Here is a 15,644-nt window from a genome sequence, read left to right on the forward strand (position 1 = left end):
AAAGTCTAGGTAGACAAGTACAATCAGAGTTTACTAGTTCATTTTCGCCAGATCTAAAATATCTAAATGCAATATAATGTGCATTCTTTCAAACAGTTCATCAATTAAGGAGGAAAAGATCAGAGAAGTTATTTGATATTATGTAAAAAGTAAGGTGGTTTAGATAGTAAAGAATCTGCCTGCAATGCGGGAGACCCAGATTCAATCCTAGGGTCGGGAAGATCCCCCAGAGTAGGGAATGACTACTCACTCCAGTATTCTTTCCTGGATGATCTCATGGACAGAGGAACTTGGTGGGCCACAGTCCATGGGGTTGCAAAGAGCTAGACACAACTGAGCAACTAACACTTTCGGTTTCAAAAAGAGAGTGCTGTTGTACTGATTTTTTTCAGTTTATGTCTTGTTGCGTTTAAATGGGACTTATGTTGTCCTGTGAATTAAAGTCTCTTTTCTTCTTGGCAATGAATGTCTGCAGAGGGCCAACCTGTATCATGATGTAACTTAGCACCCAGGGAAGTCACAATGTCTACTACTTAGGACTCTGCCCTCTCAAAGAGCCTTGTGCCAACTGAGTCTAATTCATTTCAGTCTAAGATTTGGAAACTCCAAATCAAAGCTAAGGGTTTTAAAATTTTTTTTAACATTTAAATTTGAGTATAATTGCTTTACAATGTTGTGTTAGTTTCTGCTGTACAACAGCATTAATCAGCTATAAGTATACATACAAGGATACACATATCCCCTCCCTCTTGAGCCTCCCTCCTACTCAACCCCTTTCCCACCCCTCTGGGTCATCACAGAGCACCGAGCTGAGATCCCCGTGCTATACAGCAGCAAAGCTAAAGTTTGGATAACCTGTTTCTTTTATTGGACTTTGATTAATCAATAATTAATCTATATTAACATATAATTAATGAAAATATAATAGATAATTAATCTATATTCTCTACTTGAATATAGACTCAATAAAGAAGATCAAATTACAGATACCTACCTGAAGGAAGAAAGTAAAAAAGGAAATAATTCCCAGGCCTAAGAAAAGCAATGAGAACATGTTGCACTTCTGCTGCTTCACTTCATCGTCTCCTGGTCCAAAAATCTACAAGAGAACATTTAAAATACCCACTTGGATTACATGAACCTTGTATATTCCTCCCAGAAACAATGGCTTGAGCATCCCATTTTAAAAACTAGGTTTTGAATATGTGTTTTTTTTTTTAACTGTGGTGAAATATATGTAACATATTTAAGTGTACTACACAGTGGTGTTAAGGATATTCAGACTGTTGTGCCACCTTCGCCACCATCCATTTCCAGAAGTCTTCATCATCCATAATGAAATCCTGACCCATTCAACAGGGACTTCCACGACCCTGCCCCTAGCCATCAAGTCCCACCATTCTACTTCCTGTCTCCATGAATTTGAGGAACACAGTAAGTGCCCTACATATGAATGAGCTCAGTTCCAAGAGCAGGTTCGTAAGTCCAATTTTTTTTTTGTAAATCCAACAAAGTTAGCCTAGATACCCCAACAAATACGATCAGCTGCATAGAAACAAGTTTCTAATACTTATCGCAAATGCATACATAAAAAATGAACACAAAAATAAAGGAAATATTTTTAATCTTATAGTACAGAACCCTGTAAAGTACATAGTGCAACAGCTGGCATACAGGACCTGGCATGTGAGTTTGCATCTTTGCAAGTTCACAACCTGAAGGTTCGTATGTAGAGGACTCACTGTGCGTGGTTACTGCCATGGCTGGAGCACTACACGTGGATGTGTGTGGCTGCACACCATCATGTTTATTCCTCCTCTTCTGCACCTGCTGCTCCCTCTGCCTGAACTCCTTCCGCCCCTCACCTGCCTCCCCCGACCCCACAGGCCCTCGGCCCAAAGAGGTCTGTCCTGACCAAACTGCAGGAAACCGCACCCCCACTGCAGGCCCCTCCACTGCCTGACTGTGCTTTTAAAATGCCTGCGATCCTGTGACATGTAATATACTTGTTTTGTGTGTGTGTGTTATGCGTCTGTCCCAATAGAAAGTAAACTGTTTAGGGGCAGGACTTGGTTTATTTTGTTTTCTACTCAATCTCCAAAAGCTCCATTTGACACCAAGGAGAGGTCCCCCATATAAATACAGCCCACACTGTTTTTGAATTGCAAGAGAGTCAGGGATTGCCTTATTCTGTACTGTAAAAACAGTTGGTGGGTTCTCCCTAATTCATTTATTTTTTAATTTGTGGTCTTAATTGTAGACCAACGTTCCAATTCAGAAGCATAATAAATTCTTTATATGATGGGGAATAATTCAACTCTAACAAAAATTCTATCCAATAACATTAGAGATTAACTAAGGACATAAAATATAAATGTTGGATTTTATGGAGCCTTAGATATTTCTGATCACTTCTGATAAACATCCCTCAGGGAATTTAACAACTGGATTGTAGGAGTTTTCCTCCTGTGTCTCAGCCTCTCCAAGCCTTGTATGGATTACTGAACAATGATGTAGTAGATAGCACTTTTCAATACTCACTTTGAGGTAGACACTCTTAAATGCTTTCTGTATATTAATCGTTACTTATCTCTCTTTTTAAAAATTTTTATTGGAGTATAGTTTTTATCGTCTCTTAATCATCAGCCATTCCAGGAGTAGGTTCATTTTACAGATGAACAGCTGAGGTGCCACAAGGTGAAGCATTTGCACAGCAGCTGGGGCTTCCCACGTGGCGCTAATGGCAAAGAACCCACTTAAGAGGCAGGAGACGTAAGAGACCTAAGTTCTATCCTTGGGTCAGGAAGGTGCCCTGGAGGGGGCATGGCAACCTACTCCAGTATTCTTTCCTGGGGAATCCCATGGACAGAGGGGCCTGCTGGGCTCCAAGGGCTGCAAAGAGTCAGACATGACTGAAGCGACTTAGCACAGCAATTAAATGGCGTGGCCAGTCTGAGCCCAGAGCCTGGCCTCTTAAACCCTTGAGACGTGAACTCTTCCCCCATCCCCACCACCCAACCACCCTGTGAGGTGAGCATCTCCTCTCCACAAGCAGGGTGGGGATCACAGCATGACACCAGTTCACCCGAATGAAGAGAGTGAACAGAATGCCTCCTTCAGGGATCTTTTGAGGGGGTTAGTCGCTAAGTCGTGTCCGACTCTTTCAGCCCCATGGACTGTAGCCTGCCAGTCTCCTCTGTCCATGGGATTCTCCAGGCAAGATTATTGGAATGGGTTGCCATTTCCTTCTTCAGGGATCTTACAGTTTCCAATTTCCTTGAAAGCATAACTGGCCGACGTTTTCTTTTGCCTCACGGCTTTCCTCAACAGAGAATTAAAGCCTTTGGCTTAGGTTCATTGGAGGCTGCCTTACTGCAGAGTGGACCGGGTTGGCATGAGAACTGATTTCGTGGTTGAGTGATTTCACTCAGGCCATCCAGTGGTGTTTCCACACTCACCGCTATCATTTCTGAGAAGATGACCGAGAAGGCCGGCTGGAGCGCCCCATTGGCAACGGCACACAGGGTTCCCACCACTAAGTAGGGCCACTCTGTCTTGTTCAGTTTCAGGATCTTCAGAAAAGACACCGGTGGCACAGATTCGTCCTAGAACACACACACATCAAGACAGACAGGCAGAAACACCACAGGCACCAGAGTGTGGACCCGGAGAGGGCCTGGCCTGCCCTCCAGGAACTTACAAGTTGGGCGGAGGGAATGACTAGGCCACAGCAGACCACGGGAGGGTCAGACAGGATGTGACAAGATGTCAACTATGTCCCTGTCAATCCTAAAGGAAATCAACCCTGAATATTCACTGGAAGGACTGAAGCTGAAGCCCCAGTACTTTGACCACCTCATGTGAAGAGTCTACTCATTGGAAAAGACCCTGATGCTGGGAAAGATTGGAGGCAGGAGGAGAAGGGGACGACAGAGGATGAGATGGTTGGATGGCATCGCTGACTTAATACACATGCATTTGAGAAAACTCTGGAAGATAGTGAGGGACAGGGGAGGCTAGAATGCTGGAGTCCACGGGGTTGCAAAGAGCTGGACATGACCGAGTGACTGAACGACAGCAAATGGACTGTACAGCCTGAGCTGGGGTAGTCCATCACCCGAGAAGCAGTCCTCACAGTGTGACCAGCCTCTCCCTATCCCAGCCTCAGCAAGTGAGCGGAAGCAGGATCTGGGCACCAGATGCCCTAAAATTCAAGTCATGATGTTGGGGTCACACAAGGTAAGACCCACGAATAGACCGGTTAAGCGTCCTCACCAACACAAGACACCGTGATTCATCTGAGGACCTGGGCTTGGTCTCCTCAGCCCAGAACCCTGCCTTGCATCTTATCCTTGTCATGTCCTAACTCACAAAACTAAAGTACCTACGTGCTTTTCTTTCACCACTACTAATGGTAGGGCAGACTAACTTTACTCTGCAGTCCCTACAGACTTCTGCTTCATAGCTTGTTTTGTGACTTTCCCCCCGTTTGTTTGTTTACACATCTCTGTGACTTTGTTTTGTTTTAAGATGTCTTGGCTTATGTGACCCCAACATTATGACTTAGCTTTCACTATGGCTCAGATGGAAAAGACTCTGCCTACAATGCAGGAGACCCAGGTTTGATCCCTGGATTAGGAAGATCCCCCTGCAGAAGGAAATGGCAACCCACTCCAGTATTCTTGCTGGGAAATCCCATGGACAGAGGAGCCTGGTGGGTTACAGTGCATGGTGGTCGCAAAGAGTTGGATACAACTGAGAGACTAACTGAATGACCAACACTTTATCTCCTTAGAAACAGCCCAATGCCTGGCACATACCAGCTTCTCAGCAAGTGTTGAACCTGATGTTTGGTCAAACATGAGGGATTTAAGTCACATAAAGGAGAATATTCTAGCGAATTCCCTGGCAGTCCAGTGGTTAAGACTCTGTCAGCATTTTCACTGCCAAGGGCCCCGTGTTCAATCCCTAGTCAGGGAACTAAGATTGCACAGGCTGTGTGGGCTGCCCAAAAATAAAAATAAAAAGGAGAATATTCTGAATTATAGAGGTGGTTTCACAGTAACTTGATACCATAAGTGCCTATGGAAACCCATGGCCTTACAGTTGTTTAAATAGGTCACGTTTGTGTCTCTATAAAATAGAGAACATAGGAATAGTTTCTATTCAGCCCTTTGCTTTCAAACCACCCCCCTCCTCTGTATTTTAGGGGCTTTTTTCCTCCCTAGTTAGCACTATCTTTTAGACCTGGCCTCCAGCCTGATAAAGGAGCTCAGGCTGCTTTTCACAAGCAAACAGTCCTTCTAATCAGATTTAATCTCCCCCTCTCCCTGGGCACACCATTTATCCCTCTATGATGGCACCAAGGACAGTCATATTGATTGTGGCATTTTCTGCCTACCCCATTTTGCATTTCTCCTAGAGTAGTTCTCCTCTAAAATACCAGACTCTAAAGATGTAACAGTGTAACTATCCAGACAAATGAGAAAATGAGAAGCAAATTCTTCACAGCCAAAAAGGGAGAAACTCTTTATCTTACTTACAATAATATTGCACCACAATAATACAGTGTTATTCTCTTTCCATAAATACACCAAGATTGAGACTACTAAAAGAGCCCTTCTTATCTCTGCAGTGAATAACATCGTGGGCAGGAAAAACAGACGCAATGAACTCTCAGGAGGATCAGTTTCTTCAGGCCAACACAAGAGTAAAATACACTCGGCTTTTATTAACTGTTGCTTAGTTGCTAAGTCAAGTCTAACTCTTTTGTGACCCCCTGGACTGGATGTAGCCCAGCAGGCTCCTTTGTCCATGGGAGTATCCAGGTAAGAATACTGGAGTGGGTACGTTTTCCCTTCTCCACGGGATCTTCCCAACCCAGGGATCGAACCCACATCTCCTGCATTGCAGGCAGATTCTTTACCAGCTGAACCACAAGGGAAGCACAAAAATACTGGAGTGGGTACCCTATCCCTTCTCCAGGGGATCTTCCTGACCCAGGAATCAAGCCAGGGTCTCCTGCATTGCAGGCAGATTCTTTACCAACTGAGCTATCAGGGAATAACATCAAAGTGAAGTCTCTCAGTCGTATCCAACTCTTAGCGACCCCATGGACTGCAGCCTACCAGGCTTCTCCATCCATGGGATTTTCTAGGCAAGAGCACTGGAGTGGGGTGCCATTGCCTTCTCCAAATAACATCAAAATACACTCCTAAATCGTTTCTTAAAATCATAAAATATCTTTTCTTGGAATGTGTTCCCTTTCTATTATAAAAGCTTCTGTTAACTTGAATTAATATCAACCCAGTTACTTCTCTTGAGATCCTTTGCCTTTTGTACTGTAAACATGTGATTTGTGTAAAAATTTGTATTATAAAGTGTAAGATGTTGATCTAAAAAAAAAATCCCAAAGTTTCAGGTGAGAAATATTAAAGAATGTACACTTTGGCTATTTCTGGTTATTCTGTCCTTTTTCCTAGTAAGAATTCCAGTTTTACTCAGAGTAGCAATGCATATAGCAAAAAGGTTCAGTTTTCTACTCTCCGTTGTAGCTAAGTATGGACATGTGATTAAGTTATGGCCAATGACATAGGTTTTTTTTTGTTTTTTGTTTTTAAGTACTGTATGAGATGTCTGGGAAATCTTTGTTTTTTCTTGCTGCTTGGAACATAGATGTGATGGCTGGAGCTTCTGGAGTCATTTTAGATTATTGAGAATGAAAGCTACATGCCAGGATAACGAGAATAAGTATGAAACGAGCCTGAGTCCATGGTAACCATGGTGGAGTTACCACTGTAACCCTGGGTTTCTTACCTGTAAGTCTTTTTTTTGTTTGTTTGTTTTTAATGTGAAAGAGAAATAAAACCTTATTTTTCTTAAATTGATATTACTCTGGGTTTCCTATCATAGACAATCAAAAGTAATCCTACATAATAGATTATGCAAATATTAGGGCCTCTTACTTTAGACGAGCCCTGTATTACTCTGGACCTCAAAAATGAATACCTTATTTTAATTTTAAGCATCTAAGCACAAAGACTATGTTTTGGGCTCCCTTTTCATTGGAAGTCCATTGTTAATTGGAATTGATTTCAATTTTTGACAAGTACAATTAATATTGGATATTTCCTTCTTTTAAGAAGAGTATGGCTCATGGTGGGAATCTTCTGTGCCTACAATGTACTTGCAAGGCTATGGACTTCACCAACAAAACTAAACAATGAAAGATAATTGAAAAACTACTTACAAGTTCACTGGTTTCGACATCAAAGCCATTCTGATACTGTCGGGAACTCCTCAGGCTTTTATGAAGAGAACGCCTAACTATGGGATGAGTCAAACCCATGGCAGGCTTTTCATCAGCGAGTGCAACTTTAAATTCTTCTGACTGGATCTGGCTTCCTGAAATCTAGAAGAAGAACAAAATGTTGAGTTGTGTGTCCAGATGGATGTAACCTTCAAGTTTAGGACAAGTAACTATTATTTGTCAGGCGTCTATTTTGTGTTACTGCTACTGCTTAAATTGATATTTAAGCAGTCACTTCAGTCGTGTCCGACTCTGTGCGACCCCATAGACGGTAGCCACCAGGCTTCCCCGTCCCTGGGATTCTCCAGGCAAGAACACTGGAGTGGGTTGCATTTCCCTCTTCCATCCATGGGATTTTCCAGGCAAGAGTACTGGAGTGGGGTGCCATTGCCTTCTCCGCTATTTTGTGTTAGGTGCTTAAAAAAAATGATTTAACAGCTTTATTGAGACAAAATTCACATACCTTTTAAAGTACTTTTTCTAGTATATTCAGGTGGTGCTCATCACTACAAATAAAACTAGTGGAAGTGATGAAATTCCAGTTGATCTATTTCAAATTCTAAAAGATGATGCTGTGAAAGTGCTGCACTCAATATGTCAGCAAATTTGGAAAACTCAGCAGTGGCCACAGGACTGGAAAAGGTCAGTTTTCTTTCCAATCCCAAAGAAAGGCAATGCCAAAGAATGCTCAAACTACTGCACAACTGCACTCATCTCACATGCTAGCAGAGTAATGCTCAAAATTCTCCAACCCAGGCTTCAACAATATGTGAACAATGAACGTCCAGATGTTCAAGCTGGTTTTAGAAAAGGCAGAGGAACCAGAGATCAAATTGCCAACATCTGTTGGATCATCGAAAAAGCAAGAGAGTTTCAGAAAAACATCTACTTCGGCTTTATTGACTATTGCTAAGCCTTTGACTGTGTGGATCACAACAAACTGTGGAAAATTCTGAAAGAGATGGGAATACCAGACCACCTGAACTGCCTCCTGAGAAACCAGTATGCAGGTCAGGAAGCAACAATTACAACTGAACATGGAACAACAGACTGGTTCCAAATAGGAAAAGGAGTATGTCAAGGCTGTATATTGTCACCCTGCTTATTTAACTTATATACAGAGTACATCATGAGAAATGCTGGGCTGGAAGAAGCACAAGCTGGAATCAAGATTGCTGGGAGAAATATCAATAACCTCAGATATGCAGATGATACCACCCTTATGGCAGAAAGTGAAGAGGAACTCAAAAGATTCTTGAGGAAAGTGAAAGAGAGTGAAAAAGTTGGCTTAAAGCTCAACATTCAGAAAACTAAGAGCATGGCATCCAGTCCCATCACTTCATGGCAAATAGATGGGGAAACAGTGGAAACAGTGGCTGACTTTAATTTTGGGGCTCCAAAATCATTGCAGATGGTGATTGAAGCCATGAAATTAAAAGACTCTTCCTCCTTGGAAGAAAAGTTATGACCGACCTAGATGGCATATTAAAAAGCAGAGACATTACTTTGTCAACAAAGGTCCGTCTAGTCAATGCTATGGTTTTTCCAGTGGTCATGTATGGATGTGAAAGTTAGACTATAAAGAAAGCTGAGTGCCAAAGAATTGATGCTTTTGAACTGTGGTGTTGGAGAAGACTCTTGAGAGTCCCTTGGACAGCAAGGAGATCCAACCATTCTATCCTAAAGGAAATAAGTCCTGAGTGATCATTGGAAGGACTGATGCTAAAGCTGAAACTCCAATACTTTAGCCACCTGATGTGAAGAGCTGACTCATTTGAAAAGACCCTGATGCTGGGAAAGATTGAAAGTGGGAGGTGAAGGGGACGACAGAGGATGAGATGGTTGGATGGCATTACTGACTCAATGCACATGAGTTTGAATAAGCTCTGGGAGTAGGTGATAGACAGGGAGGTTTGGCGTGCTGCAGTCCATGGAGTTGTGAAGAGTCAGACACTACTGAGCGACTGAACTGAACTAAATGGGTGCTTATTTCTTAACCTTGCAGCAGCCTCACATGGTAGGTTTTGTATTTCTAATATGGAAACTGAAACTCAGAGGAGTTAATTACTTGTCAGAAAACAAAACAAATTTTTTACTTTTTTGGAACCCACCCTCACCCCCCTCCCCACCACGTGCTCCCAAAGGGCAATATTTAGAACAAAGAATTACTAGAAACAAGCCACATAGTCAATTTTAGAGAAATGATCAAGCAGTTTATTACACATTAATGTAATTACTGCTGAGGACATATAAAATGATAGTATTTGGAGTGTGTGTATTTGAAATGTGAAGAAAAATAACAAAAATATGTACATATTATAGTTATCAAAGCAAATGTATAAACTTTTACAAATAGAAGAATTGTGTTTACAGGATAAATATTTTTCGGTTATTTATTTTGAAAAATTGCTCGTGACTAATTTCAATAATAAGGCAAATCAATAATTATCAATAGAACCCGCTGTAGGAAACAGAGTGAGTAGTTGTTATTGTTGTTGTTGTTTTAAAGGAAAACCAAACTCAGGAATTCCCTGGAGGCCCAGAGGTTAAGACTTGGCACTTTCACTCCTGTGGGCCCAGGGTTTGATCCCCAGTCAGGGAACTAGGATCTCGCAAGCCAAAAACAAAAAACAAAACACTGAACTATTCACTTCCAAGAGCCATGAATCTTGCTGTTGGCTTCATTAGGATGATCTGGGAAGTATTTTAAGGTCTCATAGGACCTCTCCCAACTACCTAGCATCAGCCTCTTACCCCGACCACCACTCTGAACATCCCTAATCTACTGGGGGAAGGACCCATTAGTTTGAACAGGCAATTAAGAATCACTGTCCTAAACAACAAGTTCAAAATGTTTTTGGCCTTGTCTTTTATTTCCCCCCCTCCCCACCTTTCTCTTTCAAGATTCTTTCAACGACTGTGAATTAAAGTCTCAGATGTATGCGTGGCATCTTTCTGATACTTCTGATTTCTCAGTACAGCATTAGCTATTTGATATTTTAATAAAGAAAGAATATTATATTAAGGAAAAAACAACAGAAAAACTTCCCAAGAAGCAGATACCTGCGTGTTTACAAGCCTGAAGTATACCCCTTCCTTCTTCATTAGTTCTCCGTGGCTTCCTTGCTCCACAATGACTCCATCGTCAAACCCAGCGATGACATCTGCATTTCGGATTGTAGACAGTCGGTGAGCTATCACTATGGTGGTCCGGCCTTCCCTGGCCTAGAGGGGAAAAGGACAGGCATGAAGGGGAGCAGGGTTACACCGTCCTTGCACTGTTGATTAACACACAATGAAGCAGGCAGACGGGGGTGCCTGTGGTTGATGGAGAGCAGCTCACCATCCCTGTGTGATCAGGGCACAAAGGCATCTCTCACATGTGAATGGACACAAGGGACTTAAATTCTGGACCAGACAGGAGGCCAATCCCCCAGGATGAAGATGGAGAACTCCGGAGCTTCTCTAATGTTTTCATACCATCGTGAGGAGCCCTGCTTCTGAGTTATACGATATGCTAAAGACTTTAGCAGAAGCATGTTCAGAAGTTGTTGCCACATAAGGCCTTCTCCAGAGCACTTCTGTATGATTTCTTCTGAAGTGCCTGAAATTCTGTAATTACTGTGATTGTAATTCTGATGGACTACGTGCAGGTACCTTAGGCGAAAACATATCCTGAGGTCTGGATGGTTTAAGTTATGGTTCAAAGACCATCTCAATCACAAACTCTGGAGTGGGGCCAGTAACTGTGATTTTTAACAAATACTTTGGGTGGTTTTTATGGATACTGAAATCTACAAATCACCCCCTAAGTAGTTCAGTGAGCTCACATGTCCTTAGCTTGATGGGTTAATGAATGGGCTGGAAAATGTCCATCAAATTATTCACGTTACGTCATTAACAATAGTTATTCTTTTTAATATTCATTACCCTATTAGACTAACAACTTCTTAAGACCACTACCTACCTACTCTGAGGCAATAAAACCACATTGTTAGCATGGTATTTAGGGTGTGGCCCAAATCACCTAAGCAGTTAAAAACATAAAAATGTGAGGCTAGATTCATAATAGCCAAAAAGTGAGAACAATCCAAATGTTCAGTTGATCAAAAGAGAAACAAAAGGTGGTATATCCATACAATGGAATAGCACTGGGCCAGGAAAAGAAATGAGATTCTGATACGTGTTTCAATATGGATGAACCTTAAAGATATGACGCTAAGTTAAAGAAGTCAGTTAAAACAGACCATGCCTTGTATGATTCTATTTATAGGAAATGTCCAGAATGGGAAAATCCAGAGAGAGAGAAAGATTAGTAGTTGCCAAGCTCAAGGGTGAGAGTAGAATAGAGAGTGAGTACTATGGGGTACAAGGGTTTGTTTTTTTTTTTTTTGGAATGATGAAAATATTTTGCAGTGAGATCATGCAAATGGTTGTAAAATCTTGTGAATATATTAATACTAAAAACCGATGAACTGTGCATTTAAAATGGGTGAACTTCATGGTATATGAATCTTTTTAAAAGATTCATCAATCTTTTTAAAAAGAGCATTCACAAAAATTCTGAAAAAGTTAATAAGTATCTGGGTAATATCTCCACTAGATACTAAAACATAAAAAGCTACAGCAATTAAAACAATAAAATCCAGGGGAAGCTATCACATAAACAGAAAATTTGATAAACAGAACCATACAGAGAGTCCAGAATAGACATACATTTTAAAGAATTAGTGTGTGATAAATATGCATTGTCTATCAGTTGAGAAAAAGTAGACTATGTGATTAATGGTACTGAGTCAATTGTGTAGCCACCTGGAAAAAAAAATAATGTGGTCTTTCTTCTTCAGGCCTTATACTAATAATCAGATTAATCAATTATGTTTCAAAAAATATAAAACAGCCTAGTAGCTCAGATGGTAAAGAATCTGCCAGCAATGGGGGAAACCCAGGTTTGATCCCTGGGTTAGGAAGATGCCCTGGAGAAGGAAATGGCAACCCCCTCCAGTATTCTTGCCTGGAAAATCCCAGGGACAGAGGAGCCTGGGGGGTTACCATTGATGGGGTTGCAGAAGTACGAAGTATGAAGTATGAAGTGAAGTCACTCAGTCGTGTCCAACTCATTGTGACCCCATGGACTGTAGCCTACCAGGCTCCTCAGTCCATGGGATTTTCCAGGCCAGAGTACTGGAGTGGGGTGCCATTTCCTTCTGCAGGGGATCTTCCTGACCCAGGGATTGAACCTGGGTCTCCTGCATTGTAGGCAGACCCTTTACCATCTGAGCTACCAGGGGTTGCAGAGTCAGACACAACTGAGTGACTAACACGTGTGTGCACACACTAACACACATGAGAGCATAAAAAGACAGAGACTAGAGCATAAGTCTACTGGACAACATTTAAGACTGTTCTTTGATTTTTAGCAATTGGGCCCCAAAGAAACCTTCATAAATCTTTACTGATATACTAATAAGGAAGTTGCACAGCTTTGTCCATGTATGATAAGGTATATAGGAAATAATTTGATCAATCTAATTATACACTAACAGTGATGAGTAACTGCTAACAGTGGCTGGGTTTATCATTATGATAACAATAGGTTAATGCTATGTCAACTTTAAAAACAAGGGAATTGGGAGTCAGACTCGTGAGTACATGACTGGTGTGCAGGAGAAATCAAGTATGTATTTGTGAATTTCAAAGTTAGCCACTGTCACCCTTGACCAAAGAATTTTGGCTAGGGTAGAGGAGATTTGACACAAAAGGGTATTTTCAAACACCCCCACGATGACAAGACACTGGCAAACAAATATCCTGGATTCAAGGAGAACAACTATTAAATTTGAAACTTCTAATTTTGGATGTGCAGGTGGGCTTCCCTGGTGGCTCTGATGGTGAAGAATCCCATTGCAACGCGGGAAACCTGGGTTCGATCCCTGGGTTGGGAAGATCTCCTGGAGGACAGCTTGGCAACCCCCTCCAGTATTCCTGCCTGGAGAATCCCACAGACAGAGGAGCTTGGCGGCTACAGTGCCTGGGGTCACAGAGAGCTGGACATGACTGTGTGATTAAGCTCACAGCACAGGAATGAAAGGTAGGCCCAAACAGAGGAAGCGCTCATCTATTAGGCTTCTTGACTTCTGGGGGGCGGGGGGGGGGGGGCGGGAAGCACAAATGGAAACTTACAGGGATCATTTCATTAAATCACTATTTTCATTCTTTTCCTGCCCCTCCAGTATGGAAACACTATAAGTAGAAGAGGGACATAGGTATAAAACTTTTTGATTATTGACTTTCTTTAAAAAATCAAAATATCAAGTCTGCTTTTCTAGTCTTCTTTAAGATTTTATACTGAAAAACCTATTATTTATTTTGAAGAACAGTTGCTATCTATTGAGCCAAAAGCGGATATGGTCATTAATTATTTTTTTCTAATGTAGAACTGCATTATTCAATGAGCTAGACCATGGTAATCAATTCAGTAAAAATTTATTCAGGCTTTACTATGTGCAGGCACTGGAGTGGGTGTTATAGAGTAAACATGAGCCTTTTGTTAGTTCTGCCTCTTAGGGGAGAGAGAGAGAAAGCATATAAATAAATAGCTAAGTACAACAGCATGGTGCCAGACAAGAGACAGTGACGACTGTGGAAAGGGGCTACAGAAGGAAAATGTTCTGCTTCCAGGCTAGGTAATCAGAGAGGAAAAACAGTAACAGTGTTACATCCTTATGCTCCTCAAGGACAGAGAATTACAAAACTCAACTTTCATTGTTAAGACAGTTGGTTTTTAACCAGGTGGACCAGCCAACTGACTGACCAGTATCACTGGAGAGAATGCAATAATGAAGGACTTCCCTCTTCAAGACATAGTTTATTGTCTGAAAAACATATCAGTTATCTTGCAATGTATGGAGTCGATTCGGTAGATTATAAACCATCTGTAGCAACTATGGTAGATAAAAATTGGCAACAAACACTTTAGGGCTATTCCCTTCAGAGATGGACTGTATTTTTCCACCTCCTCAAATTTGGGCAGGCCACGTGACTAGTTTTGAGCAAAAGCTGTGAAGGAATGAATGCTTGTTCAATGTCCGAAGCATAGACTTCAAGAGGCCTTATAGCTTCTGTGTCTGCCAACACAAATTGCTAAAATTCAAAGAAGTAATGTATCCAAATATGAATTAAAACTTGCAAGGATACAACGTTTGCTGACAGAATTCACATCATGAAAAAACTTGTCAGTAATTCTGTTTGTTTAGCACAGCAAGGGCTACTGTCCTGAATGTACACACCCTAGAAAGTTTTAGGACCTGTGTCCTGGGGCTGACTAGGACTTTGTTCCATAAATCTCTCTTATCGTACATAACTGTATGCGAAAAAAATCTATTCTGACACATTTTAAATCAATTATTTAATGAATGCATGTATTTGTTTTTATGATTTCCTGATTTAAGTCACTTCTAATTAACCAACCAAATATAAGTCCCCTATGTATTATATTTTGGTTCCTTGAGACTTAATATACATGAAAGCAGGGTAATTCAGTACAAAAATTTATGAGGAATAATTTATGAGAGAATATCATATTCTCTCATAATTCTCTTACATCATATTCTCTCATAATGAGAGAATATCATATTTTCTCATTAATTATTAAATTCCATTAGATAAAATAAGCCAAAATGTTAACATGATAAACCACAAAGCCTGAATTAACTACAGTTTATAGCACACAAGGCAGTTGTGTTTACTTAGGATTCAAGTATACATTTTCCTGAGAAAATAAGGCTTTACAGCTCATCTGTATAATTTCAAGAGGACATATATATATATATCTGATATATAATATATATACACACACATATATATGTATGACTGAATCATTTTGCTGTACACCTGAAACTAATGCCACATTGTAAACCAACTATATTTCAATAAAAACTGAAAAATAAAGTAGGTCAATTCAGAAAAACAAAATTTCAAGAGGCAATTTGGATAGACTGTTAAGTAATTTGCACATTTTATTACTAAACTTTATGAAGTCAAAAATGTTTATGATATTTATGTATTTGAAATCTATTTACATAGTGTCATCTGACTCCAGTTTTTATACTGTGTTGTTATGACAGATGACATCAGCACTAACCTTGAAAGTGTCCCAAGATAAGGTTCATGCTGCGAAGCTTCAGCTTAGTAAAGACGATAGTGAGAGATTTAGAAACACTGAGCCAGGCCCATGAGTTCAGCGGCCTTGAAATATATTCCTTATTTATATGCTTAAAGAAACACAAAAATTGAACTTTATTTCCAGAGAATCACTCATTCACTTTTATGAACA

General features: G+C 40.8%; 1 protein-coding gene across 9 annotated transcripts in view; it reads right to left on the bottom strand.

Moving 5' to 3' along the window:
• The window catches only part of ABCB4 (ATP binding cassette subfamily B member 4), a 72,525-nt gene that overhangs the window by 24,123 nt on the left and 32,758 nt on the right, over positions 1 to 15,644 (bottom strand). For all 9 annotated transcript variants that reach the window (XM_027539871.1, XM_027539873.1, XM_027539867.1 and 6 more), the window contains 4 exons: positions 10,373 to 10,534; positions 7,250 to 7,411; positions 3,459 to 3,605; positions 995 to 1,099 (listed from right to left, as the gene is read on the bottom strand). In XM_027539871.1, the coding sequence (XP_027395672.1) occupies positions 995 to 1,099; positions 3,459 to 3,605; positions 7,250 to 7,411; positions 10,373 to 10,534 (576 nt within the window). The remainder of the gene's footprint in view (positions 1 to 994; positions 1,100 to 3,458; positions 3,606 to 7,249; positions 7,412 to 10,372; positions 10,535 to 15,644) is intronic.

The sequence above is a fragment of the Bos indicus x Bos taurus genome, chromosome 4, assembly GCF_003369695.1.
Source record: "Bos indicus x Bos taurus breed Angus x Brahman F1 hybrid chromosome 4, Bos_hybrid_MaternalHap_v2.0, whole genome shotgun sequence".
In the NCBI taxonomy this organism is placed as follows: Eukaryota; Metazoa; Chordata; class Mammalia; order Artiodactyla; family Bovidae; genus Bos; species Bos indicus x Bos taurus.